Below are 23,287 nucleotides of genomic sequence, written 5' to 3'. Positions count from 1 at the left end.
TGCTGCACATAACAGTTGCACACTCCCTTATAAGACCCAGGACTAGCATCCTGATTGGCTGCTTATATTTCCTTTACAATGGGATGTGGCAACTGAGGAAATTTTAAGGTAATATATCTTCCGTTCTTACATCAAGATGTTGAGGTGATATTTTCTAGTCAGCTTTTACAGTTATGCTGTCTCACTTCAAGTGATTTAGCATATAATAAACATGCCCCTTTAAGAAAAAATAAAACAATATTTCAATATATAATTTGATTCTATTCAATTTGACTTCATTGTCTTGGTATCCTTTACTAAAGGAGCAGCAATACACTACTGGGAGCTAGCTGAACATATCAGTAATGATAAGAAGTATATATGTGCAGCCACAAATCTGCAGCTAGCTCCCAGCTCCTGAACCTACCTAGGTAGGCTTTTCAACAAAGGATACCAAGAGAAAAAAGCAAATTAGATAATTGAAGCAAATTGGAAAGTTGATTAAAAGCTGTTGATTAAAATTGTATGCTCTATCTGAATCATCAAATAACATTTTGGGGTTTAATGTACTTTAAGTGCTTTTAATATATATATTTTGTATGTATATCGTTTGCACTGTAGTGCATATTTGCTAAAATATACTATGCATATATCAAAATCCCGTTTATGTTCCTTTAATCATTCAGGAAATATACATAAGAAACTCTATAATTGTTTTGTGTCTCCTAAACAGGTTTTTATCATCAACCTCTTGCGAGACAGCAAATATTATCATTTTCGAACAGTTTTGGATGCATATATCCAGAAACACTTTGCAGGTGCATTGGCATACAGGTGAGAATACATCTTCATTAGGGTTTGTTACTGCTTAACCCTTTCATGACTGGGTTATAAAGTCTACATCGGAACAGCGTTCCGATGTAGACAAATTGAAATCATGCGATCGTGCAAAAGATCGCGAGATTTCAATTATGGGATCAGGTCTGGAACGCCCTCCAGACCGGGATCAAATCCTTCAGGACAGCCGTTGGCTATGACGTTGTATTCCGTCATAACGGCTTTAAAGCCCAGTGCCGTTTTGACGGAATACAACGGCATATAGGCGTGAAGAGGTTAAAGCTTAAAAAAAAAAAAGATTAGAAGGTGCACACAACTCCTAAATCAAAATATTTTCCCAGAAATATAAATGGTATTTGGATTTTAAAAAAGCCAATGGGGCATATGTATCAAGCTCCGAACAGAGCTTGATGCCCCGTGTTTCTGGCGAGCCTGCAGGCTCGCCAGAAACAGCAGTTATAAAGCAGCGGTCACAAAGACCGCTGCTCCATAACCTGTCCGCCTTCTCTGAGCAGGTGGACAGACATCGCCACAATACAACCCGATCGAGTACGATCGGGTTGATTGACACCCCCCTGCTGGCGGCCTATTGGCCGCGAGTCTGCAGGGGGCGGCGTTGCACCAGCAGCTCTTGTGAGCTGCTGGTGCAATGCTGAATACGGCGAGCGTATTGCTCGCCATATTCAGCGAGGTCTGGCGGACCTGATCCGCAGTGTCGGATCAGGTCCGCCAGACCTTGATACATATGCCCCATAGTCTGGGTTGAAACGCATTAGCCTTGCTATTATTATTTATTATTTTTCTTTTCCATATTCGTGAAGCCAACGCACCCAGTAATCAGCCAGGAAAGTGGGGGCACCTTCCAGATCAGCTCTGCAGGGATATTTTTCAGATCAGCTCTGTAATGTGATTTTTCTGATTAGTGATTTTCTCAGTTCTCCTTTTTTACGATTTTAATGAACCTTGATTTTAGGAGTTGCGTGCCCCTTCTGATCTCTGACCAACAATTTATTTGTAAAAGTGGGTAATGTTAATCTCAGACTTAAAGGGACATTCCAGTCAAAATTGGAATCCTCATGGATGCATTTCAGTTTTGAATAGAATCATATGTGTAAAATATATGTATTAGCAAAAATGCTTCTAATAAAAGCTATAGCTGTTTCAAAAGTGTATTTAAGTATGCACCGTGCACCAGCATTTTAAATACAGCACTTACTCAGAAAGCCTAAGGTTCTTGTATCATCTGGTAATGACTCAATTTGTTAATTGCTGACATGATACAAACCCCACTGGCTCCCTTAACAGCTGCAATATGTTAAATGCTGGTGCACTGGGAATATCTAGCTAAGCTTCACATGCATGTGCAGAGAGAAATAATAACACTAAAACAGGGATAACTTTTACTTGAAGCATTTTGCCAATACATGAATATTCAAAGATGTAATTAATCTATGCATTTAAATTTTAACTGGAATGTCCCTTTAAATCTAAGAGAAGATGGCAGTACCAAGCTAATGGCATACGTTGGGGTAGTACCAGTAGAGAAGTCAGGTTTATTTTGAAGCTTGGACAAAGTCAGTTCAGCTATTATTGGTTAGGAAGTGGTTGATTTAGAGCAGGATAGGTATGAGTATGTTACTGATAGGATGATTGCTATTGGCAGTACAAGGCTGCTTCTTAGTAAATAAGTCAAAGGGGCATATTTATCAAGCATAAAGGCTCGCCGGAAACATATATAAATATATTCAGAATGTCAAAGTTTTTACACTTGACTGGCAATTTACATCAGGGCAACAACAAGTATAAAGGGACAGTAAACACCTTGAGATTTTTTTTTATATAAAATATTTAGTTATGCATAATGAAATAATTTTGCAATATATTTGCATGATCTATTTTGCCCCCTTTTCATGCCATTTAGATCTGAAAATGTAGCAATTTTTAATACTGAGAACTTGAAATGCGCCTGCTGACCTCTCAAGGCTAAGTCTGCTACATATCTATCTTTTATTGGCTTTATCATATATCAACTGCAAAGCAAATTATGTTATACTAATATTATGATTGTAGCTAGCCTTGTTGTCTGCAGACTAAAGCCCTGATTGGCTCCTCCCAATAAGGCAAATGGTGGGAGGAGTTTGGATATTGAAAAATAATTGCAGTTAAAAGGATGTTCATTTTTTTGTTTTTAAAATGTTAAAAGCTCGGCTGATCTGTTATTCTATAGCAACTCAACAGAAATTCCTCGTAATTACAAGGTGTGCACTGTCCCTTTAAAGGGCAGCTGGTTTGGCTGTCACTTATTTTAAGTTACCAGTTTTGTTATAGCTTTAGTTAAACATTGGAGAATTAGAGTTATAGGGTTAACATTAGGGTTGAAGGTTATAGGGTCAACATTAGGGTCAAAGGGTTATAAAAACGTATTTGTTTCTTTCATGATTCAGATAGAGCATGCACTTTTAAAAAAACTTTCTAATTTACTCCTATTATCAAATTTTCTTCATTCTCTTGGTATCTTTACCTTGTGTCACCAATCCGCAAGCGCTACCCAGGTGATGAACCAAAAATGGTCTGGCTCCTAAGCTTACATTCCTGCTTTTCAAATAAACATACCAAGAACAAAGCCAAATTGATAATAGGAGTAAATTAGAAAGGTGCTTAAAATTGCATGCTCTATCTGAATCATGAAAGGAAAAAAAAAATCTGGTTTTATATCCCTTTAAGGGTAACCCTTTGGTTGCCAGTGATTGTTGTCACATATTCAAACAAATGTACTGCTTCCCTGTATGTAAGTCAAAGGTTCTGTTGAGAATGCCACATGTCATATGTCACCAAACATTCAACCTGCCTTTTTCCTATTGATGAGATTTGTAAAAGTTAAAAAGGTGACATTCAAAATAGTTCAAGTAATATTGAAGTTACCTGTTTCTTCTGCAGGGAGCTGATCCGGTGCTTGAAATGGTACATGGAACGGTCGGCTGAACTTGTGAGGCAGGACCACATCCAGGAAGCCATGAGGGTACGCAGCTGGCATAGGGCAATATATATGTATGTGGTGATGCTTAGCATGGGATGTGTGATGACAGGAGGTTATTACAGATGGGGAAGTGTACTTCAGTCATTGTGGCACACTCCCTCACCCTGCACTGACCATGCTACAGTTACAGGGACATGAAACCCAATGTTTTTCTTTTATGATTTAGACAGAGAATACATTTTTTTTTTTCAATGTACTTCTATTATCAGATTTACTTCATTCTGCACGTGTCTCAAGAACTACATGACAGGAAATAGTGCTGCCATCTAGTGCTCTTGCTAATGTATAACATTAGTACTACATGACAGGAAATAGTGCTGCCATCTAGTGCTCTTGCTAATGTATAACATTAGTACTACATGACAGGAAATAGTGCTGCCATCTAGTGCTCTTGCTAATGTATAACATTAGTACTACATGACAGGAAATAGTGCTGCCATCTAGTGCTCTTGCTAATGTATAACATTAGTACTACATGACAGGAAATAGTGCTGCCATCTAGTGCTCTTGCTAATGTATAACATTAGTACTACATGACAGGAAATAGTGCTGATATCTAGTGCTCTTGCTAATGTATAACATTAGTACTACATGACAGGAAATAGTGCTGCCCTCTAGTGCTCTTGCTAACGTATAACATTAGTACTACATGACAGGAAATAGTGCTGCCATCTAGTGCTCTTGCTAATGTATAACATTAGTACTACATGACAGGAAATAGTGCTGCCATCTAGTGCTCTTGCTAATGTATAACATTAGTACTACATGACAGGAAATAGTGCTGCCATCTAGTGCTATTGCTAATGTATAACATTAGTACTACATGACAGGAAATAGTGCTGATATCTAGTGCTCTTGCTAATGTATAACATTAGTACTACATGACAGGAAATAGTGCTGCCATCTAGTGCTCTTGCTAATGTATAACATTAGTACTACATGACAGGAAATAGTGCTGCCATCTAGTGCTCTTGCTAATGTATAACATTAGTACTACATGGCAGGAAATAGTGCTGCCCTCTAGTGCTCTTGCTAATGTATAACATTAGTACTACATGACAGGAAATAGTGCTGCCCTCTAGTGCTCTTGCTAATGTATAACATTAGTACTACATGACAGGAAATAGTGCTGCCATCTAGTGCTCTTGCTAATGTATAACATTAGTACTACATGACAGGAAATAGTGCTGCCATCTAGTGCTCTTGCTAATGTATAACATTAGTACTACATGACAGGAAATAGTGCTGCCATCTAGTGCTCTTGCTAATGTATAACATTAGTACTACATAACAGGAAATAGTGCTGCCATCTAGTGCTCTTGCTAATGTATAACATTAGTACTACATGACAGGAAATAGTGCTGACATCTAGTGCTCTTGTTAACGTATAACATTAGTAGTACATGACAGGAAATAGTGCTGCCCTCTAGTGCTCTTGCTAATGTATAACATTAGTACTACATGACAGGAAATAGTGCTGCCCTCTAGTGCTCTTGCTAATGTATAACATTAGTACTACATGACAGGAAATAGCACTGCCCTCTAGTGCTCTTGCTAATGTATAACATTAGTACTACATAACAGGAAATAGTGCTGCCCTCTAGTGCTCTTGCTAATGTATAACATTGTTGTAAAACTGCTGCCATATAGTACTGAAGACACGTGCACAACACTCCCGAGCTTTACCTTCTTACTTTTCAACAAAGGATAACAAGAAATTGAAAATTTGATAAAAGAAGTAAATTGGAAAGTTGTTTGAAATTGTATGTTCTATGTTCTATCCAAATCATGAAATCATTTTTTGGGGTTTTGTACCCCTTTAACTTTACCCATAGCCACATTGCCAACCCTATTTTATGCTTACCAGAGTAATCCCACCCAGTTAAAGGGACAGTCTACACCAGAATTGTTATTGTTTAAAAAGATAGATAATCCCTTTATTATTTATTCCCCAGTTTTGCATAACCAACACTGTGATAATAATACAGTTTTTACCTCTGTGATTATCTGGTATCTAAGGCTCTGCAGACTGCCCCCTTATCTCAGTGTTTTGACGGAAATGCAGTTTAGCCAATCAGTGCAGACTCCTAAATAACTTCACGGGAGTGAGCCCAATGTTATCTATATGACACACATGAACTAGTACTGTCTAACTGTGAAAAACTTTCAAAATGCTCTCAGCTAAGAGACGTTTTTCAACGGTTTGGAAATCAGTTTGAGCCTACCTAGGTTTAGCTTTTCAAAAAAACCACCAAAGGAACAAAGCAAGCTTAATGATAAAAGTAAATTGGAAAGTTATTTAAAATTGCATGCCCTATCTGAATCATGATAGTTTAATTTTGACTAGACTGTCCCTTTAAAGTAGTTTGGTTTGGATCTATCTGATATCGGCTCCTGATAACCAGGTGTCGATTTCGGCTTACATGGGAAGAGTATTTTCTGAGTGAGCTAATTTTCACTCGAAAAATTCCCAAAAATGTGTTTTTGGTTTCCACTCCCCCTGTACCATGTGATAGCAATCAGCCAATCACAAATGCATATACGTATAGTCTGAGTTCTTGCACGTGCTCAGTAGGAGCTGGTGACTCAAAAAATTGTAAATATAAAAGACTGTGCACATTTCTTTTAATTGAAGTAAATTGGAAAGTTGTTTAAAATGACATGCTGTATCTGAATCATGAAAATTGAATAAAACCTGAGTGTCCCTTTAAGTACTTGTTATCAAATCAAAACTGGTAATCCAACCGATACTGACAAATAATACAATCGCTGTTTCACACTTCTTGAAGGGACACAAAATCTATTTATTTTTTTCAATTAGCCACCAATCAGCAAGCACCACGCAGGTGCTGAACCAAAAATGGGCTGGCTCCTAAGCTTACATTCCTGCTTTTCAAATAAAAATAGCAAGAGAATGAAAAAACATTAATAATAGGAGTAAATTAGAAAGTTGCTTAAAATTGCCTGCTCTACCTGAATCATTAAAGAAGAAAAAAATGGGTTTAATGTCCCTTTAAGGTTACAGTACAGTTGTTTAGAATTAACCCCTTTGCACATTGTGTAAGGTAAATCATTAGTTACATGGGTGAGATTAACCTATTGTAATCCGAATCCATTCTGATATCTGGTAAACAATCTGAATTGCATTTGTATGTAGGTATGCTGGTCATACTTGTATGTTTCGTCAATGATTATATTGACAGTGTTTTAAAAGTATATATTTTTTTTCATTATTTACTATTATTGATTTCGAAAGTACCATCTTTCGGTTTGGTGAGATTTAAATTAGAAATCAAGAACAGTGAGGGAAATTAGTTCCTATTACAAAAAAGTAGCAGCAACTGATACCATCTTCTAGAACAGGATTTTACTGCTCACTATGTCCTCATACACTGCTCACCATACTGCGCTCTCTGTCCTCATACACTGCTCACCATACTGCGCTCTCTGTCCTCATACACTGCTCACCATACTGCGCTCTCTGTCCTCATACACTGCTCACCATACTGCGCTCTCTGTCCTCATACACAGCTCACCATACTGCGCTCTCTGTCCTCATACACTGTTTACCATACTGCGCTCTCTGTCCTCATACACTGCTCACCATACTGCACTCTCTGTCCTCATACACAGCTCACCATAATGCGCTCTCTGTCCTCATACACTGCTCGCCATACTGCACTCTCTGTCCTCATACACTGCTCACCATACTGCGCTCTCTGTCCTCATACACTGCTCACCATACTGCACTCTCTGTCCTCATACACTGCTCACCATACTGCGCTCTCTGTCCTCATACACTGTTTACCATACTGCGCTCTCTGTCCTCATACACTGCTCACCATACTGCGCTCTCTGTCCTCATACACTGCTCACCATACTGCGCTCTCTGTCCTCATACACTGCTCACCATACTGCGCTCTCTGTCCGCATACACAGCTCACCATACTGCGCTCTCTGTCCTCATACACTGCTCATCATAATGCACTCTCTGTCCTCATACACAGCTCACCATAATGCGCTCTCTGTCCTCATACACTGCTCACCATACTGCGCTCTCTGTCCTCATACACTGCTCACCATACTGCGCTCTCTGTCCTCATACACAGCTCACCATACTGCGCTCTCTGTCCTCATACACTGCTCACCATACTGCGCTCTCTGTCCTCATACACTGCTCACCATACTGCACTCTCTGTCCTCATACATAGCTCACCATACTGAGCTCTCTGTCCTCATACACAGCTCATCATAATGCGCTCTCTGTCCTCATACACTGCTCACCATACTGCGCTCTCTGTCCTCATACACTGCTCACCATACTGTGCTCTCTGTCCTCATACACTGCTCACCATACTGTGCTCTCTGTCCTCATACACTGCTCACCATACTGCGCTCTCTGCCCTCATACACTGCACACCATACTGCGCTCTCTGTCCTCATACACTTCTCACCATAATGCGCTCTCTGTCCTCATACACAGCTCACCATACTGCACTCTCTGTCCTCATACACAGCTCACCATACTGAGCTCTGTGTCCTCATACACAGCTCACCATACTGCACTCTCTGTCCTCATACACTGCTCACCATACTGCGCTCTCTGTCCTCATACACTACTCACCATACTGAGCTCTCTGTCCTCATACACAGCTCACCATACTGCACTCTCTGTCCTCATACACTGCTCACCATACTGAGCTCTCTGTCCTCATACACTGCTCACCATACTGAGCTCTCTGTCTTCATACACAGCTCACCATACTGCGCTCTCTGTCCTCATACACAGCTCACCATACTGAGCTCTCTGTCCTCATACACAGCTCACCATACTGAGCTCTCTGTCCTCATACACTGCTCACCATACTGAGCTCTCTGTCCTCATACACAGCTCACCATACTGCGCTCTCTGACCTCATACACTGCTCACCATACTGAGCTCTCTGTCCTCATACACAGCTCACCATACTGCGCTCTCTGTCCTCATACACTGCTCACCATACTGAGCTCTCTGTCCTCATACACTGCTCACCATACTGAGCTCTCTGTCCTCATACACAGCTCACCATACTGCGCTCTCTGTCCTCATACACTGCTCATCATACTGCGCTCTCTGTCCTCATACACAGCTCACCATACTGCGCTCTCTGTCCTGATACACTGCTCACCATACTGAGCTCTCTGTCCTCATACACTACTCACCATACTGAGTTCTCTGTCCTCATACACTGCTCACCATACTGCGCTCTCTGTCCTCATACACAGCTCACCATACTGCGCTCTCTGTCCTCATACACTGCTCACCATACTGCGCTCTCTGTCCTCATACACTACTCACCATACTGAGCTCTCTGTCCTCATACACTGCTCACCATACTGCGCTCTCTGTCTTCATACACTGCTCACCGTACTGAGCTCTCTGTCCTCATACACAGCTCACCATACTGCGCTCTCTGTCCTCATACACTGCTCACCATACTGAGCTCTCTGTCCTCATACACAGCTCACCATACTGCGCTCTCTGTCCTCATACACTGCTCACCATACGGAGCTCTCTGTCCTCATACACAGCTCACCATACGGAGCTCTCTGTCCTCATACACTGCTCATCATACTGCGCTCTCTGTCCTCCTACACAGCTCACCATACTGCGCTCTCTGTCCTCATACACTGCTCACCATACTGCGCTCTCTGTCCTCATACACTACTCACCATACTGCGCTCTCTGTCCTCATACACTGCTCACCATACTGCACTCTCTGTCCTCATACACTACTCACCATACTGCGCTCTCTGCCCTCATACACTGCTCACCATACTGCGCTCTCTGTCCTCATACACTACTCACCATACTGCGCTCTCTGCCCTCATACACTGCTCACCATACTGCGCTCTCTGTCCTCATACACTGCTCACCCTACTGTGCTCTCTGTCCTCATACACTGCTCACCATACTGCGCTCTCTGTCCTCATACACTACTCACCATACTGCGCTCTCTGTCCTCATACACTGCTCACCATACTGCACTCTCTGTCCTCATACACTACTCACCATACTGCGCTCTCTGCCCTCATACACTGCTCACCATACTGCGCTCTCTGTCCTCATACACTACTCACCATACTGCGCTCTCTGCCCTCATACACTGCTCACCATACTGCGCTCTCTGTCCTCATACACTGCTCACCCTACTGTGCTCTCTGTCCTCATACACTGCTCACCATACTGCGCTCTCTGCCCTCATACACTGCTCACCATACTGCGCTCTCTGTCCTCATACACTACTCACCCTACTGTGCTCTCTGTCCTCATACACTGCTCACCATACTGCGCTCTCTGTCCTCATACACTACTCACCATACTGCGCTCTCTGCCCTCATACAGTGCTCACCATACTGCGCTCTCTGTCCTCATACACTACTCACCATACTGCGCTCTCTGTCCTCATACACTGCCCACCATACTGAGCTCTCTGTCCTCATACACTGCTCACCCTACTGCACTCTCTGTCCTCATACACTGCTCACCATACTGCACTCTCTGTCCTCATACACTACTCACCATACTGCGCTGTCTGTCCTCATACACTGCCCACCATACTGAGCTCTCTGTCCTCATACACTGCTCACCATACTGAGCTCTCTGTCCTCATAAACTGTTCACCATACTGCACTCTCTGTCCTCATACACTGCTCACCATACTGCACTCTATGTCCTCATACACTGCTCACCATACTGCGCTCTCTGTCCTCATACACTACTCACCATACTGCACTCTCTGTCCTTATACACTCCTCACCATACTACACTCTCTGTCCTCATACACTGCTCACCATGCTGCACTCTCTGTCCTCATACACTGCTCACCGTACTGCGCTCTCTGTCCTCATACACTGCTCACCATACTGCACTCTCTGTCCTCATACACTGCTCACCATACTGCACTCTCTGTCCTCATACACTGCTCACCATAATGTGCTCTCTGTCCTCCTACACTGCTCACCATACTGTGCTCTCTGTCCTCATGCACTGCTCACCATACTGCGCTCTCTGTCCTCATACACTGTTCACCATACTGCGCTCTCTGTCCTCATACACTGCTCACCATACTGTGCTCTCTGTCCTCATACACTGCTCACCATACTGCGCTCTCTGTACTCATACACTGCTCACCATACTGCGCTCTCTGTCCTCATACACTGCTCACCATACTGCGCTCTCTGTCCTCATACACTGCTTACCATACTGCACTCTCTGTCCTCATACACTGCTCACCATACTGCACTCTCTGTCCTCATACACTGTTCACCATACTGATCTCTCTGTCCTCATACACTGCTCACCATACTGCACTCTATGTCCTCGTACACTGCTCACCATACTACACTCTCTGTCCTCTCTGTCCTCATACACTGCTCACCATACTGCACATTCTGTCCTTATACACTGCTCACCATACTGCACTCTCTGTCCTCATACACTGCTCACCATACTGCACTCTCTATCCTCATACACTGCTCACCATACTGCGCTCTATATCCTCATACACTGCTCACCATACTGCACTCTCTGTCCTCATACACTGCTCACCATACTGCGCTCTCTGTCCTCATACACTGCTTACCATACTGCACTCTCTGTCCTCATACACTGCTCACCATACTGCACTCTCTGTCCTCATACACTGTTCACCATACTGATCTCTCTGTCCTCATACACTGCTCACCATACTGCACTCTATGTCCTCATACACTGCTCACCATACTACACTCTCTGTCCTCTCTGTCCTCATACACTGCTCACCATACTGCACTTTCTGTCCTTATACACTGCTCACCATACTGCACTCTCTGTCCTCATACACTGCTCACCATACTGCACTCTCTATCCTCATACACTTATCACCATACTGCGCTCTATATCCTCATACACTGCTCACCATACTGCACTCTCTGTCCTCATACACTGCTCACCATACTGCGCTCTATATCCTCATACACTGCTCACCATACTGCGCTCTCTGTCCTCATACACTGCTCACCATACTGCACTCTCTGTCCTCATACACTGTTCACCATACTGCACTCTCTATCCTCATACACTGCTCACCATACTGCGCTCTATGTCCTCATACACTGCTCACCATACTGCACTCTCTGTCCTCATACACTGCTCACCATACTGCGCTCTCTGTCCTCATACACTGCTCACCATACTGCGCTCTCTCTGTCCTCATACACTGCTCACCATACTGCGCTCTCTGTCCTCATACACTGCTCACCATACTGCACTCTCTATCCTCATACACTGCACACCATACTGCACTCTCTGTTCTCATACACTGCTCACCATACTGCGCTCTCTGTCCTCCTACACTGCTCACCATAATGTGCTCTCTGTCCTCATACACTGCTCACCATACTGTGCTCTCTGTCCTCATACACTGCTCACCATAATGTGCTGTCTGTCCTCATACACTGCTCACCATACGGAGCTCTCTGTCCTCATACACAGCTCACCATACGGAGCTCTCTGTCCTCATACACTGCTCACAATAATGCGCTCTCTGTCCTCATACACTGCTCACCATACTGCACTCTCTGTCCTCATACACTGCTCACCATACTGCGCTCTCTGTCCTCATACACTGCTCACCATACTGCGCTCTATGTCCTCATACACTGCTCACCATACTGCACTCTCTGTCCTCATACACTGCTCACCATACTGCGCTCTCTGTCCTCATACACTGCTCACCATACTGCGCTCTATGTCCTCATACACTGCTCACCATACTGCACTCTCTGTCCTCATACACTGCTCACCATACTGCGCTCTCTGTCCTCATACACTGCTCACCATACTGCGCTCTCTCTGTCCTCATACACTTCTCACCATACTGCGCTCTCTCTGTCCTCATACACTGCTCACCATACTGCACTCTCTATCCTGATACACTGCACACCATACTGCACTCTCTGTCCTCATACACTGCTCACCATACTGCGCTCTCTGTCCTCATACACTGCTCACCATAATGTGCTCTCTGTCCTCATACACTGCTCACCATACTGTGCTCTCTGTCCTCATACACTGCTCACCATAATGTGCTGTCTGTCCTCATACACTGCTCACCATACTGCGCTCTCTGCCCTCATACACTGCTCACCATACTGCCCTCTCTGTCCTCATACACTGCTCACCATACTGCCCTCTCTGTCCTCATACACTGCTCACCATACTGCGCTCTCTGTCCTCATACACTGCTCACCATACTGCACTCTCTGTCCTCATACACTGCTCACCATACTGCCCTCTCTGTCCTCATATACTGCTCACCATACTGCGCTCTCTGTCCTCATACACTGCTCACCATACTGCGCTCTCTGTCCTCATACACTGCTCACCATACTGCACTCTCTGTCCTCATACACTGCTCACCATACTGCTCTCTCTGTCCTCATACACTGTTCACCATACTGCGCTCTCTGTCCTCATACACTGCTCACCATACTGTGCTCTCTGTCCTCATACACTGCTCACCATACTGCGCTCTCTGTCCTCATACACTGCTCACCATACTGCATTCTCTGTCCTCATACACTGCTCACCATACTGCCCTCTCTGTCCTCATATACTGCTCACCATACTGCGCTCTCTGTCCTCATACACTGCTCACCATACTGTACTCTCTGTCCTCATACACTGCTCACCATACTGCCCTCTCTGTCCTCATATACTGCTCACCATACTGCGCTCTCTGTCCTCATACACAGCTCACCATAATGCGCTCTCTGTCCTCATACACTGCTCACCATACTGCGCTCTCTGTCCTCATACACTGCTCACCATACTGCACTCTCTGTCCTCATACACTGCTCACCATACTGCTCTCTCTGTCCTCATACACTGTTCACCATACTGCGCTCTCTGTCCTCATACACTGCTCACCATACTGCGCTCTCTGTCCTCATACACTGCTCACCATACTGCGCTCTCTGTCCTCATACACTGCTCACCATACTGCGCTCTCTGTCCTCATACACTGCTCACCATACTGCACTCTCTGTCCTCATACACTGCTCACCATACTGCTCTCTCTGTCCTCATACACTATTCACCATACTGCGCTCTCTGTCCTCATACACTGCTCACCCTACTGCGCTCTCTGTCCTCATACACTGCTCACCATGCTTGCTACCCACTCTGCCCTCAAAAACAGCTAGCAGTTGTTACAATGCGCATTTATATCCACTGACCCAGCAGCTACTTAACTTTCTTCTAAAGGTCACTGTGCTGTCAAAATCCCTAAGATGGTTGTTTAAAGGGACAGTCAAGTCCAAAAAAAACTTTCATGATTCAGAGAGGGTATGTCATTTTAAACCAATTTTGCTTTGTTCTCTTGGTATTCTTAGTTGTAAGATAAACCTAGGAGGTTCATATGCTAATTTCTTAGACCTTGAAGGCCGCCTCTAATCTGAAAGCATTTTGACAGTTTTTAACCACTAGAGGGCATTAGTTCATGTGTTTCATATAGATAACATTGAGCTCACGCACGTGAATTTATAGAGGAGTGAGCACTGATTGGCTAAAATGCAGGTCTGTCAAATGAACTAAAATAAGGGGGCAGTCTGCAGAGGCTTAGATACAAGGTAATTACAGAGGTAAAATGTGTATTATTATAACTGCGTTGGTTATGCAAAACTGGGGAATGGGTGATAAAGGGATTATCTTTCTTTTAAACAATACAAATTCTGGTATTGACTGTCCCTTTAACTAATGTTTACATGCTGTACCTTTAATTTTCATCCAGTGATGTCCACACTGACAGTTCTCTTTTCAACCAGTTGTCACCGTACATACCTTTCTCTCTTTAGCCTTTTAGGCAACTAACACATTTTTCTATCTGTAACCAGTGGTCACTGTGATGCTTTCCTTTCCCCTAACCTTACTTCTCCAGTTCCCATGGCATATTTTGTCTCATTTTCCATTGCACACCTTTGTTTATGTCCGCAGCCAAATATTATTAACCTCTTCCTTTACATTCTATCTTAGTACTTCTTCCTATCGCTTAACTTTATGTATATTCTCCAGAACCTGTGCAGGTAATGTTCACAAAATATAATTTTTCCCCACAGGCCCTGGAAAACCTCTTTAAGTTCATTGTCCAATCACGCCTACTTTTCGCTCGCTCCACTGGTGGCCTGGAAGAAGAGCAGTTTAGATGCAGTATCCATGAGCTCTTCCAATCCATGCGATTTGTCTTAAGCCTGGACACACGAAGCTCAGACACTCTGCTCTTCACTCAGGTAAGATAAGTGGAAAGTGCACTTCATCTCGCACAGTTTGAAAATCAGAGGATACTCATTACAGATGGTTGGGATCTGAATGCACCCATCACATGGTGGGGAATCACAAGATACTAATCATAGGGCATTGGGATCAATAAGCACCAACAGGTTATAAGGATCAGAGGAAAGTGATCACAGCAAGATTGGCAAAACACTCTCATTACAGGGGTGATGTCCAAAAATACTCATAATGGGATTTGAGCTTCAAGTACACTCATCACAGGGAGTGAGGTTCGAGGCACTTATCATGGGTTGCGATAATTAAATGATACTCATCACTGGGTGGGAGGTTTAAAGACACTCCTCACAGATTGTGAGGTTTAATAGCAATTATCCTGGAGTGTGGCAATCAATAGATAGTTTAAAGGGTGTGACAAACAAAAGACATAATCACATGGTGAGAAGATCAGATTACACTCACCAGAACTTGTTAGGTTAATCAGAGTTAATTCTCCATGTGTGTTTATGGAGGAACATCATGACAAGGACCCTCATTAAAGGATGTGGAGTTCTGAGTTCATCTATCGTAGAATGTGAGATGAATGAACCCTCTTATGATAAACCGAGGGCCCAATCAGCAGAATACAAGATCTCTTCATCCTTTGACCACCTTTAATTCTCCCAAAGGAATCATTCCTCTCTGCTTCTCTCTGGCTATTTTCTCTCTCTCTGTTTTTCTACTCTTTTATTTTTGGCTTTTTTCTTTTGCACATCTCTCTTCTTCCTGTGTCCTTGCTCTACACATTTTTCCTTTTATATTTTGATCCTTATCAGTGCTTCTCCTTTACTTTTGCTCTTCCTCATTCTTATCCCTTCTGCTCCTCCTTCTGCTTCCTTTCTCTCCCTTCCCTAATTTGAAGCCCACTGCGGCCGGAGGACAGGTGAGCGGGAAAGGGGATCCTGGCTCTAAAAACAACGAGGGCTCTACAAACCCTTCCACAGTTTGCTATGTAAGTAGTGCCCCAGTAGAAACCCTCACTTTAACCCACTGTAACCCCACTAGTGCCCTATTAACCCCTCACTGTACCTTTTTAACCTGTGCTGTGCCCCAGTGCAACCTTAACCTCACCCTCAAATAAGTCAACTCTGTACCTTACCAATTAACCTGCACGGTATGCCAATAAACACCTCACTGCATGACTACAAAATCACTCTATATAAACTAGTAGTGTATACCAAATGAACACTCACTATTTATACAGATTTAATACACTTAACTGGACCACAAGGTACCATTTAAAGGGATACGTAAAGCAAGCATTTTTATATTATGCATGAAAAACAAAGATTTGCTGTTTAATCTTATGTTAAAACTTGGACGAAATTCATATGGATACTACTGTATACAGGCCGCTAGGGGTATATTCTACAGCTCTATTGCTTACTAACTTTGCACATGCATAAAAATGTAGTTTTATTCAGCATATATATGCTCTATTATAGATGCACCAAGAAGTAAAATGCATTTCGTGTCAATTTCATTTTAAAGCTAAACCTTCACTACACTACTACTATTTTGCTTATATGCTGCCCTAGGCACAAGGAAATCTGCTGTGCTCCTCAACCACCACCAATTTTAGCTCATAATTGCCTCATATATTTCTCACAAATCTAAATCAAAGACATATAAAAGGGTTATATATGCCTACTAGACAGCCAGGGATCACTGACATGTAATAACGTTAGTAAATGAAACTTGAGAAGTTTGGGGTGGAAAAGGGCCAAGCCATAAAATGGCCCCAAAAGGTGTGCTGCTCCCTACTAAATCCTGCAGCCCTAGGCACATGCCTAGTTGGTGTAGGCCAAAATGCACCCCTGCTACTAATTACTTAGATAATCACATCAGCTTCCAACAGAACAGTACCGCAGTCTAACCCCTGCTCTATTATCTCGGTCAACGTTCCTTATGTACTCAACCGCACTCTCACTGTAATCACTGTCTAATCCTCACATTGACCCCCAGTGTAACCTTAACTGTCTGCATCCCTAAATTACTCCATCATTACACACCTTAAAGGAACATTAAATACAAAAAGTATCACGCCTAACAAAAAGTCATCAATGGGATAGAAGCTTACTGGCTGACAAACACAACCCCTACAGTTCTATTGGTGGAATTTTTCACATCCATAAATATAAAAGCAAAACATATTTTTACTAAGAGAAAACTAAAATGGCCACTCTTAGAAATAAACCTGTACCACCTAAATAAGCCTACTAAAGGCCAGATTACGAGTTGTGCGCTAACAGTTGTGCACAAGCGAAAAGGGTTTTTGATCACGGATGTTTGCAATCTTCGTCTTTAGCGCTCGTATTACAAGTGGAAAGTAATCCCAATTTACACTAGAATGATTACCTCGTCCTCAGAGCTGTGGTTAACTGTTTCGTGAAACAAAAAAGTGTCACAAAACACATCAAAAATACATTACAAAGTACGGTTACATTCATAATAACATGCTCTAATAAAATTTATTAAAATAAAATTGCACAAAAAAACGTTATAAGGATTCAAAGATATGAGTTCTCAGGTGTTAGAAAAAAAAGGCTGCAAAAGACTTTAACATTGAGATACATACATATGCATGTCTAAATATGTATATATATATATATATATATATATATATGTGTGTGTGTGTTTATATGTGTGCACATATATATTTATGCTATTATATGTGTATATATGTATTTACAGACATATATACACTTACAAACATAAATAAATATGTACACATATAAAGACATATATTAGATGGAAACATGTAAAAGCATATTTATGCAATATTCATACTTAATAAGTGTTATATTGTGTATTTACTGTAAATATTTCACGTTCTAATGTTTTGCAAATAGCAGAATATGTCCTATGTATTTTTAAATAGATATTTCTATATATATCTGTATATATCTATACCTATATATAGTCATGTATATATATATATATATATATATATATATACACACGGACAACACCCACTACACTAGCGCTTACACAGTGTACCTTTGATCCACTGTCGCTTTTTGGACTAGAACACCTTGGGGCCCAGAGCTCTCCATTGATACCCGGGAATAGACGCCTATCCCTCAGGATCACCCCAAAACCACCACCTCTGTACTACGGGGACTGCATGGAATTATGGCTGTTATGGGGGGTGCCAGCCTGTCTGGAGGCGGCGGGAATGGCGGGAGATCTGGGGGTCAGATAAGACCCTTATCATGATGAGCTTTGGGTATATAAGTGTGTGTGTTTGACAATAAAATCTGTTTGTGTGTCACCTGAATACTGGTTTTGTCTGGTTATTAGGGTGGGCTCTAGCTATAATCACTTTTCTTCACTCTGTAGCTACAAGTTCCAGGTATAGGAAGGACCCTCTTTGCGGAGCTACCCAGTCGGGATAGCCGGTGTCCAAAACAACTGGTTGGCAGCGGTGGGATGTTTCCTTCTACCTGGGACATAAAAACAACCAACTAAGTCCACTTTGGATGGAGCAGCAGTACTTGGAGCTCAGAAAGAGTACTCTCAAAGACTTGCTGGAAGCCCGTTGGCAAGTGGCCAGAAACAAGTCAAAGGCAGCGATCATCGCTGAGCTAATGGAAGGTGATTGAGCTAGCGAGCAGGCCAGTGAGCCTGGCAGCGACCGGCCCAGCGAGGCATCCACAGGGGGGGACAGAGATTTCTGAGATCCAGCAGGAAGTCCGGTGGCGACTGACCTTCTACCAGACCACAGGAAATTATCACTCAGATAATTGCTGACACCACCCGCCTCAGGATGTTGGAGGTCCAGAAGTCACTGGGGGGAGTTGTGCCGGTCACTCTGGGACCTCCTCCAAAGAAGCTACCTGATGAGGCTTTCCATGACTTTAAAGATGGGGACATAGAGATAGACAGATACCTCCAAGTGTTTGAGACACAATGTGAACTACAGGGCATTGCCAGTGCTGACCGAGTCACCCTCCTGATTGGGAATTTATCCGGGAGAGCCTTGGATGCCTTTGAAGTTATCCCCTTAAAGGACAAGAGGAGCTATGACCGGGTGAAGGAATGCATCTTAGCCCAATATGCCATCACGCTGGAGGCTCAACAGCTGAAGTTTTTAGGGCTAAGGAAGCAAGACAGCCTGTCACGGGGTGGGCGCACCAGTTCACCCACTCTCTGGACTACTGGTTTACAGGCTGCCAAGTAACCACACTGGCAGAAGCCTCCAGCTTATCCTTCTTGAACACTTCTATGACCACTCCCCTCTGGAGGTACGAGAATGGGTCAGGGATAGGAAGCCCAAGACAGTTGACCAAGCGGCCGACCTGGCCAATCAATTCCTGGATGCTCAGCATCAGGTACGACCCAAGCCTTGCCCAGTGGGTCACTCCACTGCAGCTCCGGCTCGCCCACCGGTGGCTCTCCAGTACCCCCAAACCAATCAGTCTACCCCAGGCCACCCCAGAAAACGGGGATCAGATGTTACAAGTGTGACCAAGTGGGCCATGTTCAGTCCAACTGCCCGAGCAACCCGCCCCCGGCTCAATGGACAAGAGAACCTGCTGGGGGGTCCAGGGCCTCTGCTCACTGCTTGAAGGTGGAGGGCCCCACTGACCACGCCGCTTGGGCAGAGGAAGAGTTTGGGGTCCTACATGAGGTGGACCCCGTGCAAGCATTAACAGGAAACAACCGCCTGCACCACTGCCAGGTCATCTGGATCAACGGCCGGCTGGCCCAGGGACTGTGGCACAGCAGAGCAACTGTTACCCTTGTCCAGCCACACATGGTCAACAATTCGGAACAAACACAGAAGCTCCTTACAGTTCGTGTAACTGGGGGTAAGGTGCTCTGGATCCCTACAGCACAGGTGCACCTGGATTGGGGTGCTGGCTCCAGTGCTGTGGAAGTAGGGGTCCTGGCTCATCTACCCGCAGAGGTCTTGCTGGGAAACGATTTTGGGCACCTCGCCTTCTCCTTTGTATTGGATGGCCCCACTGATGCGTACCCAGTTACCACCTGCCAGCAAGCCGGATGTCAGGCCACCGCACATGATCTGGGGACCCAGGTAAGCCACTACTCCCAGACTCCTACCCCGACAGCAGACCCAATCTCCTGGGCGTCCCCACCGACTTCGCCCAGAAGACATTGAGGGACCCGACCTTAGCTTAGCAGGAACTGACCCAGGGGGGTTAGGAGGGGACCATTTTGAGTGGGACAGAGAGCTTCTATACAGGGTTTCAGAGAGGGGACAGATGCCCAAGCGTCAGCTGGTGGTACTTCAAAAGTATTGGTATGACCTGCTGTGCATAGAGCATAACATTCCCCTGGCCGGACATCTAGGGATCACTAGGACCCAACACCGGCTGACTCAGACCTTCTTCTGGCCAAGGATCATAGGGGGCATTAGGCAGTACTGTAGGACCGGTGACGTTCGCCAGAGAGTAGGTAAGACAGGGGATCATTCCAAAGCCTCCCTGCATCCCCTCCCCATCATCGACAAACCCTTCAGCAGAGTAGCTGTTGACATTGTTGGTCTTTTTCCCCGTCCCAGTACGTCAGGGAAAAAGTATATCCGTGACAACTCGTATTATCAATTTTTCTTCATTCTCTTGGTATCTTTATTTGAAAAAGCAGGAATGTAAGTAGGAATGTAGCCACCAATCCGCAAGCGCTGCCAAGGTTCTGAACCAAAGATGGGCCGGCTCTTATATATATATATATATATATACATATACATATATATATATATATATATATATATATATATATAACCGCAGTTAACTTAGTCATGTGGATACATCATTTTGAAAAGTGTTTTTTAAATGAGAATCGTCTGTTTTTTTACAATATAGCATCACTAATAGCGCTATATTGATGATATTTTTGGGATTTGGTGTGGCGACATCGGAACCCAATTGAGATTTGTTAAGTACTTGAATATTTCCTCTAGACATATTAAATTTAGATAACTTTTAGTGAATTAAGTGTTGAGTTTTTGTACATAACTGTCTATAGAGAAGGTAGTAAGTTGAGGGTGAATATATATAAAAAAATCTATTGATCGTACTAAACTATTTTAGATATGATAGTGCCCATCCTCCATCTTTGCTCAAGTCATTACTATGTAATCATTTTTTATTGGTTTAGAGTATTGTGTCTGACGAATCAAGAGTGGATAATAGATTGGGTGAAATTGATCAGTTGTTTAGAGATAGGGGCTATCCTGTTGAATTAATTTAAATCAGTACTGATAGGGTTCAGTGTCTGTCTAGAAATGAATTATTAGAGCCTGATGGACAGAAGAAAGAAATGATGAAGAAAAGTAAGGATAGGATGAAAATTGTGACACAGTATAATAGACAGTGCAATCAGATTATGTGGATAATAAAGCGATATTGGCATGTGCTTATGGACTGTAATCCTCAAATTATTCAATTTTAGGATATACCTATGCCAGCATATAGATGAGCACCTTCTCTTAGGGATAAGTGAATCAGAACAGATACTGGTAAATCTAAGACTGATACTATGCGGTATATTACTTCATGTAATAAGGGGTGCTATCCATGTCTGGGGTGTTTCAGGTGTAGTAATATGAGCTTTGTACATCCCCAAATAAGTAAGAAGTTTGATATCAGTGGTTATTATACCTGTAACACTGAGTTTGTTATTTACCTTGTTAAATGTCCACATGGACTTGTTTATGTAGGAGAGACCACCAGAAAACCCTGTGAAACAAATTAATTAACATAAATCTAAAATTAGGAATTAGAATTTAGAAGCTTCAGTATCCAATCATTTCGTTCAGACAAATCATTAGATATATAAATTAAGGTTTCAGGTTATTGAACATTTAAAATGACCTCAGAGGGGTGGTGATAGATCATCCCTCTTAAAGAAGAGAGGGGCTTTCTGAATTTTTAAATTAAAAACTTTACAACCAAAAGGTCTAAACAGAGATTTAGATTGGTCAGTATTTATGTAAAATATGGTAGTGTATATAGATCATGATCTGAATTGATTACATTGGGATGTTATTGTTAGATACTCTTCTGTTAAAATGTATTTAAAATGGAATGTTCTTTCTATATTAAGGGTTATTTTGTACTCTTGAGTTTTTATTTTTCACCAGTAGGTATTGCTATACTATGAGAAACTGATCCTATAGGGGTTAATCTAGACACACATCTGTATAGTATAAATAGTGGTAATGGATGTATAGTATGTATCCACATGACTAAGGGGTAACTACCGAAACATTGGGGTTATATATTTCACAATAAACATTTAGGGGCCGAATTATCATTGTGCGAGCGGATATGATCCGATATTGCGGATCATGTCTGCTGGACATCGATAAATGCCAACAGCATATGCTCTCAGCATTTATCATTGCACCAGCAGTTCTGGTGAACTGCTGGTGCAATGCCACCCCCTTCAGATTTGCGGCCAATCGGCCGCTAGCAGGGGGTGTCAATCAACCCGATCATCTTCGATTGGGTTGATTTCTGTCAATTTCTGTCCGCCGCCTCAGAGCAGGAGGACAGGTTATGGAGCAGCGGTCTTTAGACCGCTGCTTCATAACTTGTGTTTCCGGCGAGCCTGAAGGCTCGGCAGAAACACAGAGCATCAAGCTCCGTACGGAGCTTGCTAAATTTGCCCCTTAATGACATGTTGTCTTTTTTGGACCCTGATGTATCTTTGAAATAAAGGTCTTTTTTAACATTTAGCAGGATGGAACATTTTTTGTGTTCTTGAAAAGGAATTGGGAAATCCTTTGGGTACCGCTCTGCACATCTGTCAGTGCTGTCTCCTGCCTAAGAAGTTGTTTTATCCCATTTGAAATTAATCAGAAACCAAGACCTCACTTCACCCACCTACTAAACCATCATGGTTTTATTTCTATCCTCTTGGCCTGTGAACTGAATCAGGGGCCCAACACCTTTTGATGCCAAAAGGCAGACAGTTTTTTTCATTATTAGTGCAGTGGAATCCGTTGGCGCTCTACAAATAACCAATAATAATAATCTTTCCATCTACTTACACATGGTGTCCTGCTGTTTTTCCTCCTCTCAGAATTATGTTCCGCTTGACTTGGCTCCTCTGAA

The 23,287-nt window shown here is 43.0% G+C and overlaps 1 protein-coding gene across 1 annotated transcript in view; it reads left to right on the top strand.

Moving 5' to 3' along the window:
* Nucleotides 1–23,287, top strand: part of DOCK3 (dedicator of cytokinesis 3) — a 924,676-nt gene that overhangs the window by 669,544 nt on the left and 231,845 nt on the right. Inside the window, exons 21-23 of the mRNA XM_053721106.1 lie at nucleotides 713–813; nucleotides 3,754–3,835; nucleotides 14,993–15,163. Of these exons, the coding sequence (XP_053577081.1) occupies nucleotides 713–813; nucleotides 3,754–3,835; nucleotides 14,993–15,163 (354 nt within the window). The remainder of the gene's footprint in view (nucleotides 1–712; nucleotides 814–3,753; nucleotides 3,836–14,992; nucleotides 15,164–23,287) is intronic.

Source organism: Bombina bombina, chromosome 7, assembly GCF_027579735.1.
Source record: "Bombina bombina isolate aBomBom1 chromosome 7, aBomBom1.pri, whole genome shotgun sequence".
Taxonomy (NCBI): Eukaryota; Metazoa; Chordata; class Amphibia; order Anura; family Bombinatoridae; genus Bombina; species Bombina bombina.
The sequence above is the reverse complement of the archived record's forward strand: the minus strand, read 5'-3'. Positions and strand labels throughout refer to the sequence as shown.